Source organism: Labeo rohita, unplaced genomic scaffold (assembly GCF_022985175.1).
Source record: "Labeo rohita strain BAU-BD-2019 unplaced genomic scaffold, IGBB_LRoh.1.0 scaffold_601, whole genome shotgun sequence".
Classification (NCBI taxonomy): domain Eukaryota; kingdom Metazoa; phylum Chordata; class Actinopteri; order Cypriniformes; family Cyprinidae; genus Labeo; species Labeo rohita.
Window position 1 is genome coordinate 20,465 of NW_026129526.1, and position 23,154 is coordinate 43,618.

Consider the following 23,154-nt stretch of genomic DNA (forward strand, 5'->3'; position numbering starts at 1 on the left):
GCTAGGTGGTTGCTAAGGTACACAGGGTGGTTGCTAAAGTGTTGCTAGGTGGTTGCTAGGGTACTCAGCATGGTTGCTAGCGTATCCAGGGTGGTTGCTAGGGCGATTGCTAAGGTGTTGCTAGGCCGTTGCTAGGGTACTCAGGGTGGTTGCTAGAGTGTTACTATGTGGTTGCTAGGGTACCTGGGGTGGTTGGTAAGGTGTTGCTAGGTGGTTGCTAAGGTACCCAGGGTGGTTGCTAAGGTGTTGCTAGGTGGTTGCTAGGGTGTTGCTAGGCGGTTGCTAGGGTACTCAGGCTGGTTGCTAAGGTGTTACTATGTGGTTGCTAGGGTACTCAGGGTGGTTGCTAAGGTGTTGCTAGGCGGTTGCTAGGGTACTTAGGGTGATTGCTATGGTGTTACTATCATGTTGTTACCACGATTAGCAAGTTACTAGCATGTTGCTAGCATATTTAACATGTTGCTAGCATATTATTAGCATGTTTCTAATATGATTAGCATGTTACTAGCATGATTCTAGCATGATTAACAAGTTGCTAGCATGATTAGCATGTTGGTATCATGTTTCTAGCATGATTAACATGGTACTAGCATGATTCTAACATGGTTAGCAAGTTACTAGCATGTTTCTAGGATGATTAGCATGTTACTAGCATGATTCTAGCATGATTAGCAAGATACTAGGATGATTCTAGCATGATTAGCAAGTCACTAACACAATTAACATGTTATTAGCATGTTTCTAGCATCATTAGCATGTTACTAGCATGATTCTAGCATGATTATCAAGTTATTAGCATGTTTCTAGCATGATTAACATGTTACTAGAATGTTGCTGGCATAATTAGCATGATTAGCATACTGCTATTAGCATAAATAGATTAGAAATATTAGATTAGTTTGAATGAGTTTAAATGGATTAGTAATAGTACATAGAAGTGAAGCTTCATTTAGTCTCAAAGGATTCTGGGAGTTTAGATTTGAATTTTGACAGTTGGTGTTGGCTCATTTGAACATTCCGTCAATGTAAGTCTATGGGATTTTTGGTGGTTTTGACGGTCTGGTTTACGAAAACCGTAAGCCGGATCAGTTAGAAAAGATATAGCAACCCGAGTCAGACCAGTCTGCGGGTCTGGGCCGAGTTTGGTGGCTGTAGCTTAAAAGCTCTAGGAGGAGATACGTTTTAAAAAAGGGTCTCAGAAGAAGAAGAATAAGAATAAGTTTAAATACAATATCAGTAAGTTGGCTTTTTCAAGCCAACTTAATAAGTTTAAATACAATATCAGTAAGTTGGCTTTTTCAAGCCAACTTAATAAGTTTAAATACAATATCAGTAAGTTGGCTTTTTCAAGCCAACTTAATAAGTTTAAATAGGATTTCAGTAAGTTGGCTTTCCCAAGCCAACTTAATTAAGCTTTAAGCTAATTAGTTAGTTCTTTCTAACTAATAACTAATCTATCTATCTATCTATCTATCTATCTATCTATCTATCTATCTATCTATCTATCTATCTTCAAACCTTATCTATCTATCTATCTATCTATCTATCTATCTATCTATCTATCTATCTATCTATCATCTAACCTTATCTATCTATCTATCTATCTATCTGTCTATCTTCAGACCTCTATCTATCTATCTATCTATCTATCTATCTATCTATCTTCAAACCTTATCTATCTATCTATCTATCTATCTATCTATCTTCAAACCTTTATCTATCTATCTATCTATCTATCTATCTATCTATCTATCTGTCTATCTGTCTATCTGTCTATCTTCAGACCTCTATCTATCTATCTATCTATCTATCTATCTATCTTCAAACCTTTATCTATCTATCTGTCTATCTGTCTATCTATCTATCTATTAATATATGCTAAAATCATGCTAGCGACTTTGCTAAAATCTTGCTAGCGACTTGCTAGTCATGCTAAAATCTTGCTAGCGACTTGCTAGTCATGCTAAAATCATGCTAGCTACTTGCTAGTCATGTTAAAATCATGCTAGCGACTTGCTAGTCATGCTAAAATCATGCTAGCGACTTGCTAGTCATGCTAAAATCATTCTAGTCATGCTAAAATCATGCTAGCGACTTGCTAGTCATGCTAAAATCATGCTAGCGACTTGCTAGTCATGTTAAAATCATGCTAAAATCATGCTAAAATGACTTGCTAGTCATGCTAAAAAATCATGCTATGCTACTTGCTAAAATCATGTTAAAAATCTTGCTAGTCGATGCTAAAATCATGCTAGCGACTTGCTAGTCATGTTAAAATCATGCTAGCGACTTGCTAGTCATGCTAAAATCATGCTAGTGACTTGCTAAAATCATGCTGGCAACTTGCTAGTCATGCTAAAATCATGCTAGCGACTTGCTAGTCATGCTAAAATCATGCTAGCGACTTGCTAGTCATGTTAAAATCATGCTAGCGACTTGCTAGTCATGCTAAAATCATGCTAATGATTTGCTAGTCATCCTAAAATCATGCTAGCGACTTGCTAGTCATGCTAAAATCATGCTAGTGACTTGCTAAAATCATGCTAGCGACTTGCTAGTCATGTTAAAATCATGCTAGCGACTTGCTAGTCATGCTAAAATCATGCTAGCGACTTGCTAGTCATGCTAAAAATGCTATGACTTGCTAGTCATGCTAAAATCATGCTAGCGACTTAAAATCATGCTAAAATCATGCTAGTGATTTGCTAGTCATCCTAAAATCATGCTAGCGACTTGCTAGTCATGCTAAAATCATGCTAGCGACTTGCTAGTCATGCTAAAATCATGCTAGCGACTTGCTAATCATGCTAAAATCATGATTAGCTGATTTGCTAGTCATGCTAAAATCATGCTAGCGACTTGCTAGTCATGCTAAAATCATTGACTTGCTAGTCATGCTAAAATCATGCTCATGACTTGCTAATCATGCTAAAATCATGCTAGCGACTTGCTAGTCATGCTAAAATCAGATTTGCTAGTCATCCTAAAATCATGCTAGCGACTTGCTAGTCATGCTAAAATCATGCTAGCGACTTATTAGTCATGCTAAAATCATGCTAGCGACTTGCTAGTCATGCTAAAATCATGCTAGCGACTTGCTAATCATGTTAAAATCATGCTAGCGACTCATCTTAAAATCATGCTAAAATCATGCTAACGACTTTGCTAGTCATGCTAAAATCATGCTAGCGACTTGCTAGTCATGTTAAAATCATGCTAGCGACTTGCTAGTCATGTTAAAATCATGCTAGCGACTTGCTAGTCATGTTAAAATCATGCTAGTGACTTTGCTAAAATCATGCTAGCGACTTGCTAGTCATGCTAAAATCATGCTAGCGACTTGCTAGTCATGTTAAAATCATGCTAGCGACTTGCTAGTCATGCTAAAATCATGCTAGCGACTTGCTAGTCATGCTAAAATCATGCTAGTGATCTTGCTAGTCATGCTAAAATCATGCTAGCGACTTGCTAGTCATGCTAAAATCATGCTAATGACTTGCTAGTCATCCTAAAATCATGCTAGCGACTTGCTAGTCATGCTAAAATCATGCTAGCGACTTATTAATCATGCTAAAATAATGCTAAAATCATGCTAGCGACTTGCTAGTCATGCTAAAATCATGCTAGCGACTTGCTAATCATGTTAAAATCATGCTAGCGACTTGTTAGTCATGCTAAAATCATGCTAACGACTTGCTAAAATCATGCTAACGACTTGCTAGTCATGCTAAAATCATGCTAGCGACTTGCTAATCATATTAAAATCATGCTAGCGACTTGCTAGTCATGTTAAAATCATGCTAGCGACTTGCTAGTCATGCTAAAATCATGCTAGCGACTTGCTAGTCATGCTAAAATCATGCTAGTGACTTGCTAGTCATGTTAAAAATCATGACTCATGCTAAAATCATGCTAAAATCATGCTAAAATCATGCTAGTGACTTGCTAGTCATGCTAAAATCATGCTAGTGACTTGCTAGTCATGCTAAAATCATGCTATGACTTGCTAGTCATGCTAAAATCATGCTAATGATTTGCTAGTCATGCTAAAATCATGCTAGCGACTTGCTAGTCATGCTAAAATCATGCTAGCGACTTGCTAGTCATGCTAAAATCATGCTAACGACTTGCTAGTCATGCTAAAATCATGCTAATGATTTGCTAGTCATGCTAAAATCATGCTAGCGACTTGCTAGTCATGCTAAAATCATGCTAGTGACTTGCTAGTCATGCTAAAATCAAATCTTGCTAGTCATGCTAAAATCGACTTAATGATTTGTTAGTCATGCTAAAATCATGCTAGCGACTTGCTAATCATGCTAAAGTCGTGCTAATGATTTGTTAGTCATCCTAAAATCATGCTAGCGACTTGTTAGTCATGCTAAAATCATGCTAGCGACTTGCTAGTCATGTTAAAATCATGTTAATGATTTGCTAGTCATCCTAAAATCATGCTAGCGACTTGCTAGTCATGTTAAAATCATGCTAGCGACTTGCTAGTCATGCTAAAATCATGCTAGCGACTTGTTAATCATGCTAAAATAATGCTAAAATCATGCTAACGACTTGCTAGTCATGCTAAAATCATGCTAGCGACTTGCTAATCATGTTAAAATCATGCTAGCAACTTGCTAGTCATGCTAAAATCATGCTAACGACTTGCTAAAATCATGCTAAAATCATGCTAGTCATGTTAAAATCATGTTTGCGACTTTCTAGTCATGCTAAAATCATGCTAGCGACTTACTAGTCATGCTAAAATCATGCTATCGACTTGCTAATCATGCTAAAGTCGTGCTAATGATTTGCTAGTCATCCTAAAATCAGCTAGCGACTTGCTAGTCAGTGGTGGACAAAATCAATGCTCGAGTAAAAGTACGTATAATTACTCCAGTAAAAGTATAATCATGCTAAAATCAGTAAAAGTAAAAGTGCTCCTCTTTCAATTTTTCGAGTGAAAGTCACAAAAGTACCCGATTTTGTATGTAAATGCTAAAAGTACTGATAGATTTATTTTGCAATTTTATATAGGCAGCACATATTTTTTATAATCCTACTGTTGTTGATATGGAGTATGTTGATGAGAGTGATGTAGTAATATTCAATGTGAAAATCATGCTAATGTACCTGAGAGAAAACAGATTTGACCATCATATTTTCACCAGTAAGCTAAAAAAGTGTGAACAAGTAAAGCTTGTTTTGCATAAAATCACAGTTATATATGACTTGAGAATAAGGACTGAAGTTAACAAGAACATTTTAAGGAAAATATAATTATATTATCAAAATGATTTTTTCCTTTCAAATATTGTCCATGTAAAAACATCCCAGGCCAAATGCCCCCAGAGGGCATCACTTTCCACTTTGATATTTACTGTAGTTAAAATGATCTGAGCATGACATCCTTTCTTTTCCCCTCTGATGTAATCTATCTAGGTGGTTGAATAAAAATATGTGGACTTTATATCTAAAAAATAATCTCAACTTAGCACCAGCAATCAGCTAGACAGTTAGCATCAGCTAACAATATTTACTTATTTTCAGTATGGTTGAATAAACATTTATATCTGTCTACTCCAGCTGATCCAAACCACATAAAAATGTATACTGTTGCTAAACAATATAAAAACAGACGTTAAAAGCGCTACATGCATAGCATTTTAATAAAACTGCTAACGTTACATCAGTCAGGGATAAAAACATGCAGAAGTTATTTAATTTGCTGTTATTTAAATTTCATGCTTTTTGAATTCAAGTCATTTCATGCGCTTAAACAGATCACCTTTTACAGCAGATGTAATTCACAAACAACGCTTTGACCTAAATATGATTTTCAGTTATAATAATATAATAATAATATAATCCTAAAAATCATGTTAACGACTTTACTCATCGCAAAATCAGTCGCGCGGGCGCGACTGATCTCCCGGTTCTTACTTGTGAATTCAGTTGACTTGAGACTCGCTCTAAACGGATCATTTGAATCAGTGAGTTGTCACTCGAGAACAGCTGCAATCGGATCATTCAATTCGTGAATGAATCATTTGGTGTCATGCTAAAATCAGATTAACAGGTTCATTGAAAAGAATCAGTTTGTTCATGAATCAGACACCGCTTCTGTCGTCTCAGAGCTCGTGATATATTATAAGAGGTAAAATATGTTTATGAAATGTAGTGAAGTAAAAAATACGATCTTACGCTTTGGAATGTAGTGAAGTACAAGTGAAAGTTACTCAAAATAAAACTACTCCAGTAAAGTACAGATACTTGAAAAATGTACTTAAGTACAGTTGCGAATTCAACTAAAATCACTGCCCACCACTGCTTGCTAGTCATGCTAAAATCATGCTAGTGACTTGCTAGTCATGTTAAAATCATGCTAATGATTTGCTAGTCATCCTAAAATCATGCTAGCGACTTGCTAGTCATGCTAAAATCATGCTAGTGACTTGCTAGTCATGTTAAAATCATGCTAGCGACTTGCTAGTCATGCTAAAATCATGCTAGTGACTTGCTAGTCATGTTAAAATCATGCTAGCGACTTGCTAGTCATGCTAAAATCATGCTAGCGACTTGCTAATCATGTTAAAATCATGCTAGGGACTTGCTAGTAATGCTAAAATCATGCTAGTGACTTGCATAAAATCATGCTAACGACTTGCTAAAATCATGCTAGCGACTTGCTAGTCATGTTAAAATCATGCTAGCGACTTGCTAATCATGCTAAAATCATGCTAGGGACTTGCTAGTAATGCTAAAATCATGCTAGTGACTTGCTAAAATCATGCTAACGACTTGCTAATCATGCTAAAACAATGCTAGCGACTTGCTTTCTATCATGCTACCGACATGCTTTCTTTCTAACTAATCTAATCTTTCTAACTAATCTTTCTTTCCTTTCTAACAAATCTTTCTTTTTTATTTCGTTCTAACTAATCTTTCTTTTTTATTTCTTTCTTTTTAACCAGTCTTTCTTCTTTCTTTCTAGCTAATCTTTCTTTTTTCTTTTTCTTTCTTTCTAACTAATCTTTCTTTTCTTTCTGGCTTTTCTTTCTAACTAATCTTTCTTTTTTTTTTTTTTTTTTTCTTTCTTTCTTACTTTTCTTTCTTACTAATCTTTCTTTTTTCTTTCTTTTTAACTAATCTTTCTTTTTTTATCTTTCTTCTTTCTTTCTAACTAATGTTTCTTTCTTTCTAACTAATCTTTCTTTCTTTCTTTTTCTTTCTAATTTTCCTTTTTTTCTTTATTTATATCTATCTAGCCTATCTATCTTCAAACTTTATCAATCAAACTAAAACTATTTCAAACTGAAAACCTTTAAACTTTCTTTAAACTAAAAGCTTTTAAAACTGCTTAAAACTTACTGGCTAGGCTTTCTCAAGACCAACTTAAAGTTTGCTAACAAACTTTTTACAGCATTTCATCTCCAGACCTCATGTGATCAGCTGCTCCAGACCAACATCTCAGATCTCCTCAAAGTGTGTCCATCTGTCTGATCCAGGCATGTGATCGTTCTGCTCCTCAAACATGAGCCGTGTTCAGCAGAAGATCAAGAGCGTGTGGAGAAGGTGCTGCTCAGGTTGTATAAAATGTATCTTACGCCAATTACAGAAGATCACTGGCAAGTTTTGGGGTAACGGTTCAAAAATATGAAAAATATTTATTTTACACCAAAGTCCAGACACTTTCTTCAGGTTATTTTATATGAACAAAAAATATTTATATTTGAAAGAAACTGCATGCGATTGCTGACTGGTATCTGAAGTTAATGTTTATTCATATAAAATGTATCTGACGCCAATTACAGGAGATCGCTGGCAAATCTGACGTAACCGTTCAGAAATATGAAAAATATTAATTTTACACCAAAGTCCAGACACTTTTTTCCAAGTTATTTTATATGAACAAAAAATATTTATTTTTGAAAGAAACTGCCTGCGATTGCTGACTGGTATCTGAAGTTAATGTTTATTCATATAAAATGTATCTGACGTCAATTACAGGAGATCGCTGGCAAATCTTAGGTAACCCTTTAAAAAATTAGAAAAATATTAATTTTCCACCAAAGACCTGACACTTTTTTCATGTTATTTTATATGAACAAAAAATGCTTATTTCTGAAAGAAACTGCCTGCGATTGCTGACTGGTATCTGAAGTTAATGTTTATTAATATAAAATGTATCTTACGCCAATTACAGAAGATCACTGGCAAGTTTTGGGGCAACTGTTCAAAAATATTTTAAATATTTATTTTACACCAATGATCTGACACTTTTTTCAAGTTATTTTATATGAACAAAAAATGTTTATATTTGTAAGAAAGTGAATGCGATTGCTGACTGGTATCTACAGGTAATGTTTATTAATATAAAATGTATCTGTCGCCAATCACTGGAGATCGCAGGCAAATCTGAGGTATCCGATCAAAAATATTTAAAATATTTATTTTACACCAAAGTCCAGACACTTTTTTGAAGTTATTTTATATGAACAAAAAAAAATTTGTATTTGAAAGAAACTGCCTGCGATTGCTGACTGGTATCTGAAGTTAATGTTTATTCATATAAAATGTATCTGACCCCAATTACAGGAGATCGCTGGCAAATCTTAGGTAACCCTTTAAAAAATTAGAAAAATATAAATTTTCCACCAAAGACCTGACACTTTTTTGAAGTTATTTTATACGAACGAAAAATGTTTCTTTTTGAAAGAAACTGTCTGCGATTGCTCACTGTTATCTGAAGTTAATGTCTATTCATATAAAATTTATATGACGCCAATTACAGGAGATCGCTGGCAAATCTGATGTAACCATTCAAACATGTGAAAAATATTAATTTTACACCAAAGACATCACACTTTTTCCAAGTTATTTTATATAGACAAAAAATGTTGTTATTTGACACAAACTGCCTGCCATTGTTGAAAAGTATCAGAAGTTAATTTTTATTAATATTTAATGTATTTGAGGCGAACTCCTAGAGATCGTTGGCAAGTATAATGTAACCTTACCAAAATTATGAAATGTATTAATTTGACACCAAAGCACTGACACACATTTCAAGTTATTTTATATGAAAGGAAATGGTTTTTTTGGAGTGATGAGTCTGTGTTATTAGCTTTTACCAGTTGTTATCGAAGAATAACATACCTTGGAATGTGATGACTGACCAATCAGAATCAAGTATTCCGTAAAGCCGTGTAATAATTTAAAGCACAGCCACCACAAATTCAGACTCTTATTAACTTATTTTTAGATCATTTTAGATCATTCTGAGGTTAAATTCAGATTTGAAATCATAACAAGAAATAGTTTAATAGCTATGATACTGGTTTTGAAATCAAATGTTTGCATAGTTATGACAGGAAACACTGCCATCTAACAACGCCCTGGAAAAAAACAATTTATCTTAAAATCTAAAGTATATGCAAAAACCCAAATAGGAAATTAAATAGTTATTGAATAAGCATGTGTCCTATTCTGCAATCAATGCAGTTTATGAAAGTAGACAATTAAATCTGTATGTGGGTGTATTTGTGTGAAATTCAGATGTAACCCCCTTTGTAATCATGCATCAAATATGGTAAAAGTATGGTAAGTTTAAACGTGCGTGCTTGTAAATCTCATTGGTTCCTTCAAATCAAGCAGGCACAGTTTTGATTCTGTTAAATCTATTTCACATGAGGCTGAGTAAATAATGATTTATAATCAAATCATTTTTCATTTTTCCGTAACCAATAGTAACCATGAATCTAACAAAGATGAACAGAACTAAAAGTCAATACTTTTGTTGTTGTTAGGCTGCTTTTAGACTTGACAATAACATTCAATCACTGTGTCTGTGTCTGTATCACATTGGCAGTGTGGGATTGTTGTGATTTATTGATTGATCACAGTCTGACTACATAATAGCACAGCCCTAAATAGTTGTTTAAACTGAAACTTATGTGCAATGGATAAAGAGTACAATAATTTAATACATAAAAAATCTAAAATTATAAGAAACATTACTAAAAGCCTTATGGTTTTGTCTCTAGCTAATATGAGATATATAAAAAATATAAACAATAAAGCCAGTTATATTTATGTTTTAATCTTCCCTTATCTTAAAAGTCAAGTCAAGTCGAGCTTAATTGTCATTGTGCTACATGTGTGGACATATAGTAGAACGAGATGTCGTGTCTCACAGGACCAAAAACTTTACATAAGTACTGTACATGACGTTTTACAAAAGAGACATTTGTACATGAAATTGTGCAAAAGAGATATTTTGTGCATTAAACTGTGCAGAAGAGAGGGTTTAAAGGATGAAATGTGAAGTTTAGCTTTTTTCTAAAACAGTTTAATGTTACAATACACATTGCTCTACCCCACCCCAAATTGTCTGTAAAAAATCCTGACATGAAGTGACTGTTCATTTGGGGCAAGAAAAACTGAGGGAGTGACTTTATTGTGTCAGAGATGTGTCTGATTTGAGATCCCTTAGCCAGAACAAAACCTCCTTGTTCTGGATAACAGATCTAAAACTGAAATTGGACCAGTGAGCTGTGAGTGAAGTGTCACGTGTCTGACACAGTAAAGTCACTCTTTCAGTTTCTCTTGCTTCAAATTAACGTCACTACATTGGGGTGGGGTAGGACTGTGTGTATTGTACATTAAACTATTTTATAAAATGCTTAACTTAAATATAAACAATTAAATTTATACAACAAATATAACTGCCTTAATTGTTTAGAATTTCATAAGGCATAATGTATTTTTAGAAGCATTTTGTAGTTTAAAGGAGAAGTTCACTTCTAGAAAAAAAAATTACAGATAATGTACTCACCCCCTTGTCATCCAAGATGTTCATGTCTTTCTTTCTTCAGTCTTAAAAAATTGTTTTTTGAGGAAAAAATTTCAGCATTTTTCTCCATATAATGGACTGATATGGTGCCCCGATTTCGAACTTCCAAAATGCAGTTTAAATGCAGCTTCAAACGATCCCAAATGCAGTTGTAAACGATCCCAGCTGAGGAAGAAGAGTCCTATCTAGCGAAACGATCAGTTATTTTCATAAAAATAATACAATTTATATACTTTTTAATGTCAAACACTCGTCTTGTCTTGCTTCGCCTGAACGGTTTTTATTCCAGTTCATGACAGTTAGTGTATGTCAAAAAACTCCCATCTCATGTTCTCCCGCAACTTCAATATTGTCCTATATTGCCGCTTTACCTTTTTTGTTAAGGTGTTTGATTTTCTTTGCATGTTCACTTAAAGACCGTGTTGGTACTTCTGCAGTGATGTAGGATGATTCTGAAATGATTTTTGAAGTTGAGGGAGAAAATACAATAAGGTTGGAGCAAAGTTGTGCAGAGCTGTGGGCCTTTAGGAATACAGTAGTCAACATTTGAAGTGGATCAAAAAAAAGTTTATCAAAGTTGTCCTAAGACAAAAAGAGGGTATTGATTTTGGATTTAGGACAACTTTGATGAAAGGTTTTGATCCACTTCAAATGTTGACTACTGTAGACTTTGTGAGCACTAGCCTTGGGCAGAAGAGAGGATTTCAGTGAGGATCTGCAGCTGTTTCTCATGGTCTCCTGCATCACCGTGTAGATACAGAACACAACACACTCAGTGAATTTATCTGTGTTTGTTCCAGAGGGGCAGAACCAGGCGATCTCCACCACTCCATCCATCAGGACTCTGGTTCTGCTGCTGTCTGGGCAGTTTCTGTGGAAGAACGTGTTGTGTTTCTCATTGATCAGTCTGTTCATCAGATGAGACTTGGATGAAGACACAGAGCCAAACCTGAAGAAAAACACCATTGGAGTTTGTGTCTTGTAGATCGGCTGGGTTTGACTGATGATTTCATTGTTGGTGTTTCTGATCTTCCAGCTCTTGTTGATTTGTCTGAATGTCCAGAGAGGAAACTCAATCTGTTGTGTGAATGGATCAGGAACAAGCAGAGGCAGAGCGAACTGACACTGGGACAGTTTAGTGACCATCAGCTGCTTCAGGAAAACATCAGCACAATGAAAACACGGACATCTGGACATCCATCGGGTGAACAGTGTTCATAAGCTGATTGGTTTTAATGTATCTTGCTCTGTAGTTCATCATCAGTAGTTTCTGTATGAAAGTCTGAATCAGCTGTTCTTCAGCACAAGACTCATGAGACTGTAATGAATGTTCAGTTATCTGAAGAACATCTGCAGCTCTCAGTTTGTTGAGATGTTTGTCTTCAAAATGAAGTCTGTGAAATAGATTTTGTGTTTTTTCTGCTCTGACTCCTGCTGGTTCAATATCCTTGTTTTCTCCCTGTGTAAAAAACAATAAGTTAAAACATTACTACAATTATTATTATTATAATCATTACAACCAATAATTAATTTCTGTTATTCAGAGTCAATACGGATTTAAACAAACTAATCATGTCATCTGTCATTTCTTACATATTAAAATATTTTAATCGTGAATATAATAATTATCTGAATTTATTAATGCTATGAACAGTCTGAACAGGCTAGAACTAAAGTAGGTTGCTAACGAGTGACAGACAGGTGAGGACGATCAACTAATGAGGACACAGGTGAACTGACTAACATAATGAAACATGGGGTAAACTGGGTCACACTGAGCACATGGGGAATGAAAACACAACAAAACGTCCATAGGTGTAACATGTATATGAATATAATCATAAATATAATAAATAGAAAATGTCTTCTCTTTTAAGCTCAGTCAGATCAGTTCATTTCTGCATTACTGTCTGTTATAGAAATAGTTATTTTATTTAACAAGCTTTTTACTGACATAAATTGTGAACTGGAGATATTGAAGTTGAGGTGTTTAAAGAGTTAAAATGACATAAATGAACATTAATATCTGCTCTTCATGTTTCTCACCTGTAGTGAATGATCAGTTTCAGAGCAGATCTTCTTCTTCATTTCCTCTTTCTCTCGTTCATATTCCTCTCTCCACTCCACTCGTCTTCTCTTCAGTTCATCTTCATGTTGTTCTTCAAGGAGTTTCAGTTTGTCTTCAAGAGTCTTTTGTTGATCTTCTTTGTTGATCTTCTTTAGTCTCTTTCTGAATCTCTAGTTGTAGTCTTCTCTGAATCTCTCTAGTTGTTCTTGTCTCTGAATCTGTTCATCTGAAATCTCTTTCTCTCTGATTATTCTCTCCATTTCACTCTTCAGTCTCTGAATCTGTTCATCTGAAATCTGTTTTTCTCTGTTTCTTTTCTCCTCCTCTTCTTCTTGTCTTGTCTTTTCCTCTTGTTCTCTTTTCATCTCCTCATGGATTTTTCTCTCTTTCTCTTGTATTTGTGTTTTATACTCTTCTTCTTTTCTCTTATTTTCCTCTAGTCTGTTTCTCCCATTCTCTTTTCATTGTTCTTCATCTCTCTCCTTTCCTTCATCTCTTTTATATTGTTCTTCTCTCTCTGTCATAATCTTCCTTCATCATCATCTTTATCCTCTTTCTCTTCTTCATGTTTGTTCATCAGTTCGTCTTTTTCTCTGTTCAGTTGCTCCACTCTCTCCATCAGTATGTTCTTCTGTTGTTCTTGTATTTGTCTTTCCATCTCTCTGAACATCTTACATGAGTAGTAACTCCCTCCGTTTGTTTTCACCATGTTGTCTATCTTCTGCAGTAGATCAGTCACCTGTGTTTGGTCTCCAGTCTCTTTATTATTGAACACATGGAATCTGTTTCCACACGATTCAATCAGCTGATTCAGAGCAGATCCAGGTTTTCCCAAACACTGTTCAATGGTTTTGTTCTCCAGATCATCTCCTCTGGTGAAGAGCACCATAGTGAACATTAATGATTTCTCTCCAAACGTCTCCTGGATGATCTCCACAGCTGTCTGTTCTTCTTTGGTGAATCTTTGTCCTAAATTGAGCACAATGATGAACACATGTGGTCCAGGCAGGATCATGGAAATGCTGATAAATTCACAGGAAGTTTGGGTAAATCAAAGTCACATGTGAGAAGAAAGTGAATATCACCCAATTTACAAAACAAAGCTGAAGACACTGACCGTGTTAACTGATGAACAACTTCCGGTTTCAGGTCCGAACCAGATGTGATGAAACGAACACAGCAGATTCACCGAATCTGAAAGAACAAACTGACGAAACCCTCAAAAGAGCTGATCTGTACTATGACTGAAATGTTATTTGATATATCGCCCATGTGTACATGTATGTTTATATTAATGCTGCATTATTTCATTTGTTTCAGCTGTATGCATTAGAAATCATTTTAAACTGTAATACACAAGATTTAGTATAATAAAACTTTACATTTGTTAAACAATGCTAAACTGCTTACATTTACTATCACATGTGTATAAACACACTGAATTCATAAAAGCTGTTGATTTTGAAGTGTTTTCATTTATGAATTACTGTTAGAAATATAACCAGAACTAATACAGCAGTAAATCTTATTCTGTTTAAAATCAGTGTAGTATTTCAACAAGAAGTGAATTCACTGACAAATCTTCACTGACAAATCTCTACATCCTGAAGTGAAACACTTGTAGCAGATTTCTCTAATTTACAGGATCATTTCTGAAACACTTTCTGAAAGTTTTTATTGTACATTTGGTTTCTGTATTTTTACTGATGAATCCTCATAAAATCATCAGGTGCTGAAACCTCGAAACCTTCAACATCAACATCAACATCAACATTCAGTTTACACTGCCTTTGTTCTTCCTGTTCACAAACACTTTAACACTTCTGCAGTGATTTCATTTACAGTTTCTGGTATTTGTAAGTCATTCATTTAATTAAAAGTATTTAAAGTCAAAATATCTGTTGTTTGATAGTTTTATAAGTTATAAGTGCTAAATAAGAACATGTATGTTCCTTGTTTACTTTCTCTTTTCTGTAGAACATGAAATATTTTTGAAGAAAGTTGGAAACCAATCAAAGACACTGAGACTTTTCTCAAATATTTTAATACTTAAAACAGGCAAGTGAACTTTTTAAACAAAGTAGTTGTTTTTAACTGTATATGTAGCATTTTATTTACATGCAAATATAAATGTGGTGTGAAATGTATTTGAATCTAGAGGAGACTGAAAGACACAAATAACTGGTAAAAATGTTTAGTTGGTCTGAACTGATGAAGTAGAGACTCCATCCACAGAACAAACACAATATACTGGATATCTGTCCATTAACAACAGACACACACATAACTAACCTAATATAAAATAAAATAGAATAACAATGTGTATAAAATATGATATAACAAATGTTTTAAGTGACATGGAAATTTCACATTACAGACTTGTTTTATCATTTCTTTTCATACATTTAAGTGCTGCATTTATGATTAGAAACATTTGAATCATTATGGATGATTTTAATACAAATATTATTAAACTGAAGAGCCAGACAGACTCATCTGAGCTTCTTCCTCCTCTGTTCCAGCTTTAAATTAAACAAAATGATCACTTGAATACTAAAGCAACATTAATCATTCAATATCACATGTTTCTAACACACATGCTGCATTATTTGATTGTAAAGTCTGAGTCTCTTCACCTGTATGGATCACATTCACACATTTATCACACATTTCTTTCTCCTCATAGACACAGTAGTGAAGCTCTTCTGTGGATCCTCACCTGATGTTTACTGCTCCTCTCAAGACCACTTCATTATGAAATACAGCATTTATCATCTTTTGGTGATTGAACTCCAGGTATTTCTTGTGATTGAACTCTATCAGGGACTTTTGGTGATGGGACTTCTATCTACACTGTAAGGTGGAACAGAAGAGAAGATAATCAGAGTTCAGTGGAACAAACTACAAATTAGTTACTATATTTTTTTTTTTTTTTTGAGTAAAAGTTACATTAAAATCCTGTAATCAGATTAATTACTGACTCTACCTGATTTAAATACATATTTATAAAACAGTATTTGTGTTTTAAATATAATACATTTAGAACATGAATTCCAATCCGTGTCTCTATTGAGTCAAAATAAAGTGAAACACATACTAATGAGTTTACACCAAATATAATAAATGACATGGAACAAATACAAATGTGATTTTGCCTTAAAACAAAAATCTTTCAGTGAAATGTTCCACTAGTTAAAGCTGTTTGTCCTCTAGTTTAAACATGTTTGTATTGGTCTCAGTAAAGAACTGAAATTATTAAAAAATCTTTTTAATAATCAATTTCCAATTCATTTATGTATGTATTGTATTACGCTGTACTACGAAGGCGAGCATTTTGTAAAATGAATGGATGGATGATTCATCTTCAGGTGTGACACAGCAACTCATTCAGCATGCGACTCTCACAGTGCATTATGGGTATTCTCTATCCGTTGGACATACATCAGTTGTAAACTCTGTATTGCTGTGCATTGTGGGATTGAATGTGGATGTACACTATCGTTCAAAAGTTTGGGGTCAGTAAGACTTGTAATAGTCTTTAAAGTAGTCTCTTATGCTCATCAAGGCTGCATTTATTTGATTAAAATACAGAAATAAACAGTAATATTGCAAAATGTTTTTACAATATAAAATAATGTTTTTTAATTTAACATACTTTAAAATGGAATTTATTCCTGTGATGAAAAGCTGAATTTTTATCAGCTGTTACTCCAGTCTTAAGTGTCACATGATCCTTCAGAAATCATTCTAATATGCGGATTTATTATTAGAATGATCAATGTTGGATAATATCAACAGTTGTGCTGCCAAATATTTTTTGGAACCTGTGGTTTTTTGTTTTTTTTTCAGGATTCTTTCATGAATAACCAGTTTAAAAAGTACAGTGTTTATTCAAAATATAAATATTTTATAACAATGTAAATTATTTATTATTAATTTTTAATAAACTTTAATTATTAACTTAATACATCCTTGGTGAATAAAAGTATTAATTTCTTAAAAAAAAAAAAAAAAAAGAAACAATAAAAATGTACTGACCCCAAACTTTTGAACGGTAGTGTACATTATGTACCCAGGTTGTGATTTGTGGAAAAACCAGAGGGGGGATGTTTTGAAACACTTTCATGAAAAAAAAATCATTGTTTCTCCAATAAACATGAGTATATTACGACAAGCCTTGTCAGAATGAAGCATGTTTCCCAGGTTTACACCGTTGAGCTGTTGCAGTTCTACCAGGGAGGAATTCACCCCGACAAATCACACCCTGATTAAACCTTACATAAGTAATGTGACGTGTTGCTTGTCAAAGTAAAAACACAAGAGACAGAGACATTGATCATGTGATGCTGGACGGCTGTGAGCTGAAGCTGGAATCTGCACTGATTTTACCAGCGTTTTCCTACAATCTGACCAAATCTATTTCAAACTGTAATGATTCACTATTACTGATGTCATTAATAAAGCAGGTGTTGTTGTATAAAGCTCTGACAGTGTGCTTTTGTTCTCTTTCCTCCTTTGTGTTCAACATTTTTATCAACTTTACATTTCATTCTGACACAAACCCTTTGAAATAAAGCTTGATGATAATTTGATAAACTTTTCACAAATATTTGAAAGTATATATTTGTTCACATATTAGAGGTAAATGAATCTCTTTAATATCAGAAAGTGAAGTTTACTCACCTCAGTTTACAGTTTGAGTCTCGTAGCACATCAATGAGCTGCTGCTTTGAGTCTCCAATCATATTAAAACTCAGATCAAGCTCTTTTAGAAACTGCAGTGCTTTTGTGTTTGTCAAAGACTGAGTTAAAGAAGAAACATCTGTAATTCCACAGTCATAAAGACTAGAAAGAGACAAACAGAGGAAGATCATCTTACAAACAAATCATTAAGGTGAAGAATTTTTCACAAATATAATGTGAACTCAGACTCATCATGAGATTTTGAGTATAAAGTGTTTTGGTTTAAACTGTTGAAGTGATTTTAATCATTTTGATTCTTGTATGTGAATGTTACTGACCTCAATCTCTCCAGTTTACAGTGTGAATCCTTCAGTACGTCACATAAGTGATTCACTCCTGTGTTTTTTATTTGATTCCTGCTCAGGTTCAGTTCTCTCAGGTGTGATGGGTTTGATTTCAGAGCTGAAGTCAGGATGAGACACTGTTTCTCTGTAATACTGCAATCACACAGACTGAAGACAGAAAGAGAAAAGACAATGAATCAGATCCATGTAAAGTTTATGTGTGAATAAATACATCATAAGTAAATGTCAAACAGTCAAAAATAAATTATTTTTGCTTAATTAAATTTTACTAAAGAAAGTTTTTACAATTTAATTTATTTAATTCAAATGAAAATTGCTTAGTTGGGTCAACACAATTTAGCTGGTTTACATTAAATGAATCTACACTAGTTTGGGTTCAGCTCAACTACATTTGTCAAACAAAATCTTGTGGGAACAAATAACTATATATATATTTATTTATTCATTCACTGAGGCCTAATTATTATTATTATATTAAACAAGCAGTTTCACTCATAATTATACACAATAATGAATATGAAAAAAAACTGGTGTGTGTGTAGAATGAACAATGAAATTGTTACAGAATGCTCAAAAACATCTTACTTTAGCTCATTTTAATTAAAATGAAAAAGAGGCAAAATAATTTGAGTGTACAGTCACAAACACACACAAAACACTTAAAATAAACTGAACAGTAAACTAATAACACTGTCACTGCTGTACAGTATAATGATACTAACTCTAGTTTCTCCAGCTTGAATTGTGTGTTCATCAGTAGATCACTGAGGTTTTTCACTCCAGAGTCTCCTAGTTTATTCCTGCTCAGGTTCAGTTCTCTCAGGTGTGATGGGTTTGATTTCAGAGCTGAAGTCACAGCAGAACAACCTTCATCTGTCATTTCACACCAGCTTAACCTGCAATGAGAGAAAGAGAGAAGACAGAAGAAAACTGTTTAAGTCAAAAGTGAAAATGTCTTCATAAAATGAAACAGAGGAAGAGTGTCTGAATACCTGCTTTGGATATACTTTGGATAATTTTTTTCACAATTTGGTCATCAAAACAAAAATAAAATAAAATAAAAAATAAAATAAAGTTGTTAATTTAATAAAATAATTTACACTTCTCATAGGTTTATGTACAATTTTCCCTGATAGAAATACAAAGAAATTTTACACTGATTGATGACTTTGAATAAACATGAGCGCTGCATGTTTTAAATTAATGTATCTTTGAAGGGAAGCATCTCTCTTCAGAAAGATTTCAATGGCATTTTCATTTGATCTCATAAGGCAGCATTCATGAGCACAGCACTGCTTTAAAGGGGAAACTGACACCTCTTACTGGCAGATAATGAATATGTATTTGAAGCCTAAATACAAATAAAAGGTGAATTTTAATTTATTTGTACCATTTTTTTTAAAAAATATTATATTTTTATAGAAAGGTTTCATAGACTTGACAAATTTATTTTTCAGAAGTTTGTTTTATTTTTCCCAGAAGGATTTTTTTGTGTCTGGGTTTCCACTTCCAGCTACTTAGCTGCACAAAAAAATTGCAAATTTTTCATATTATTTTAATGTACCATCTTAATTATGAACAACTATTTGTAGTGGTTTTACCGTTTACTGCACTTCAATATTCTTCTCGTTATTTCCCTATGGCGAATTATGAACCGGACGTCTAACACATTACCAGAAAACAGCTTACTTTCGCACTGAAAAATAAGGTGTATAGACATCTGTTGTGGGTGTTCTTTGCAATAATTCTGAGGCTTTTGAAAATGTTGCTCATTACGATATCAGAATTATATCATAGTGAAATTAAGAAATATATTGTGATATTTATGAGCAGTTTCTGATCTAATTTCAAAATCTGAAGCAAAAACAGAAAAAAAAAAAAAAAAAAAAAAAAAAAACTTTATCTTTGTGAAATTATGCTACATAAAAAATATCTGCAGGAAACAAAAACAGACTGAAAGCACAAATTCACTCTCTGACAGCAGGTGGTGCTGATGGAACAACAGTGATATAGAATTTCCCTGGTTACTGTAGGAAACAAAGCAGCACCAGAACAGAAATAAAACAAAAGAACTGACTGATAATTGTGTGTTTGGAGCAGAAACTGGCCAGTTACAATTTATATCAGTTCAAACGTTTTCTGCTACTAGCATTATTTGTTTTGGGCTTGGCTAAAGGAGAATACAAATCCATTTTTTTTTAAATAATAATTTTCCAGGACAACTACAAGATTTTTCAGGACATTTTCTATTTTCTGTCATTTTCCATGTGTTTTCCAAGACTGGAAAATTAGTCATCAATTTTCCAGGTTTTCCAGGACGCGTGGGAACCCTGTTTATATTGAACCAACTTCATTTCAAGTCAATGCTCTCAGTATCAGTATCATGTACAGGGCTGGATTTACCTCATACTGTGACATAGGCAAAATACATTTTTGCTGCTGGCCGGAAACATCCTATGACCGAAACTGATACTTTTTCAGAAATTAAAAAAAAAAAAAAAAAGTCTTTTAATTAATAATAAACACTGTGTCAAAGCTGGTTTGTGGCTTCATTGTATACAGATACATTTATATGTGGGAGGAATAATGAGGTTTGACTGACACTTTGAGGAGCCAATGGAGTTACGAGGTTTAGTGGCGTCACTTACTGATCCAGGATCAGTGATCCTTAGCAGTTATTTTTCCGATTTGAGCTTGAGCCTCAGAAATGCTTTGGTAAATGTAGCTTTTGTTGATGCTACTGTGTTACTTGATCAAAAAAAAAGAGCTTTGCTACTGAAAAGATTTTTGATTCAGAAAACATTCCTGCTATTTTAAAATGAATCTGGTAACACTTTTTATGTAGCCTGTATTTATAATACATTATAAGGGTATTCTTAAGGCATTATAATGAAGCTACTTTAATACAGTATTATTCATTCAGTCATTTTTCACCATGTCATGCATCACTGCAATCTCTAGAATAAGCTATAACAATTTAAACTCAAATGAATGTTTCATCATGTTTCATTTATTTGTCAAATCATTTTGCACCTTTATAGATCATGTTAGTTGATCAGCAAAGTAGCCTAATAGTGAAATCTATTAACTATGCATAAAAACCTGTCTTTTTACTTAAGTACCAGATATAGGTGTCTGTAGACATCGTTAGATACTATAAAGTGTTTTGGTTTAAACTGTTGAAGTGATTTTAATCATTTTGATTCTTGTATGTGAATGTTACTGACCTCAATCTCTCCAGTTTACAGTGTGAATCCTTCAGTACGTCACATAAGTGATTCACTCCTGTGTTTTTTATTTGATTCACACTCAGGTCCAGTTCTCTCAGGTGTGATGGGTTTGATTTGGATGAGACACTGTTTCTCTGTAATTCTGCAATCACACAGACTGAAAACAGAAAGAGAAAAGACAATGAATCAGATCTATGATACATCATGAACAAATGCCATACATTCACTAATAAACCAGCAAAATCATGGAAACTTCTAATATATGAATGAACAAACCAAGAGAGGAGTATTTGAGGAGACTAGTTACAATCCAAGTCTGGACCCTCAGTCAACAAATAAGTCAATTTTACCAATGTAAATTAATATGTAGAATCAATACAGAAACAATAGTAAAATTAACAAACATTGAATGGTCTATTTTTACATTTCAATTGGAAAAAAATAATAAAATCAATCAAATTAAATATTTTTAAAAAATGCTTAAAGCGTAGTTTCAATTTCTAACTATACAAATATACTAAATCTACATTTCCCTTAATAACAAAAAATGAGTGAAATATACTATTAGTCCAGTATAAATCTAACTGTCAGAATCATCTACTGTTTTTAGTCTGTCACTTCTGTTTTATTACACAGCAAAAATGTCACATTTCAGCAAGTTTTATGTTGTTTTTTCTGTTTATACACATAAAAACATTGTATTCCTAAATCTTTCTTCAGATGGAGAAATGACAGAAAGTGTAGCACTGGAAATGATGTGACAAGAGTCCAGCGGACTTAAACTAAACAGTGAACTTTAATCTCACTGTCACTGCTGTACAGTATAATGATACTAACTCTAGTTTCTCCAGCTTGAATTGTGTGTTCATCAGTAGATCACTGAGGTTTTTCACTCCAGAGTCTCCTAGTTTATTCTCACTCAGGTCCAGTTCTCTCAGGTGTGATGGGTTTGATTTCAGAGCTGAAGTCAGGATGAGACACTGTTTCTCTGTAATACTGCAATCATACAGACTGAAAACAGAAAGAGAAAAGACATTGAATCAGACAAGTGTCAAGTTCATGTGAGTAAATTCATCATGTGTTAACACCATACAGTGTAATAATTAAAACATTGCCAAAAACATTATATGACCATAAACAAGAACAGAAGGAAAAAAGATTAACAAAGTAGATTAAGATCTAGGATCAACTATAGAACTACTTAAAAATTACATTAAAATGTGAACACTGAGTTTAACCCTTTCACTGGTGAGTTTAAAATATTCTATCGGACCCCCAGAGTGAGTTTTTTTAGGCGACCGTTATTTTATAATGTTCGCTTTACTGTTTCCATGGCGACGCGTCATGATTGTCACGTGACACACCGCAGCCACTATAGCGCTGTATGACAGACATATCGCTTTTATTTCGTTTTTCCTTTTTTATTCAAAATATTCACAAACTTGCTTACCATATCTTTAACTATCTGATATTCCGATTCACGAATACGTGTAAGTGAGTGTATTTTGCCGTTTTAAAACCTTTATAAATGATCTGGATCGTGATCTATATCGTGAGATGGCGCCGCCATGTTTGTTCGCGCTGCTGTTCAGAGAGTCCTGTCAGCCGCATTTACAGCAGGTAAAAATCACCAGATACTCCCGAAATACATGCAAGTAAATAGCTGGTGAACTGGGAAAGGAATGGAGTGAATTATATCATTACTTACATTATGTGTATCTGATATAAATCAAACACGTCGGCAAATCATAACTAGAATGGATTGTTATTGCTGCTTCCATAGACATCCGTGTGTATTTTACAAACTCTAAATGTATTGTTTTACTAGTACTTATATGCATTTAAATTCCAGAAACCTAAAATAAACGTTAAGTCGTTGAAAACACTGCACAATTGTGATTATATGACAAGCGCAGCGCGTCTCTCTCAGGCTCAGCGCCAGACAACGCGCGAAAACAC

The 23,154-nt window shown here is 33.8% G+C and overlaps 3 protein-coding genes across 3 annotated transcripts; all 3 read right to left on the minus strand.

The window, feature by feature from the left end:
* Nucleotides 1-11,420: 11,420 nt before the first annotated feature.
* Nucleotides 11,421-13,049, minus strand: LOC127161243 (interferon-induced very large GTPase 1-like). Its single transcript, XM_051103884.1, has 3 exons — nt 12,896-13,049; nt 11,512-12,308; nt 11,421-11,431 (listed from the first exon to the last, which is right to left on the minus strand). The coding sequence occupies exons 2-3, from the start codon at nt 12,044-12,046 to the stop codon at nt 11,421-11,423; spliced, it is 546 nt and encodes a 181-aa protein (XP_050959841.1). The 5' UTR covers nt 12,047-12,308; nt 12,896-13,049.
* Nucleotides 13,050-13,437: 388 nt separating this feature from the next.
* LOC127161244 (GTPase IMAP family member 9) lies at nt 13,438-14,134 on the minus strand. Its single transcript, XM_051103885.1, has 2 exons — nt 14,035-14,134; nt 13,438-13,939 (listed from the first exon to the last, which is right to left on the minus strand). The coding sequence occupies exon 2, from the start codon at nt 13,930-13,932 to the stop codon at nt 13,438-13,440; it is 495 nt and encodes a 164-aa protein (XP_050959842.1). The 5' UTR covers nt 13,933-13,939; nt 14,035-14,134.
* A 2,947-nt stretch (nt 14,135-17,081) lies between these two features.
* On the minus strand, nt 17,082-22,221 carry LOC127161242 (ribonuclease inhibitor). Its single transcript, XM_051103883.1, has 4 exons — nt 22,033-22,221; nt 18,688-18,861; nt 17,939-18,112; nt 17,082-17,762 (listed from the first exon to the last, which is right to left on the minus strand). Exons 1-4 carry the CDS (start codon nt 22,062-22,064, stop codon nt 17,597-17,599), a joined length of 546 nt encoding a protein of 181 aa, XP_050959840.1. The 5' UTR covers nt 22,065-22,221; the 3' UTR covers nt 17,082-17,596.
* Nucleotides 22,222-23,154: the final 933 nt, after the last annotated feature.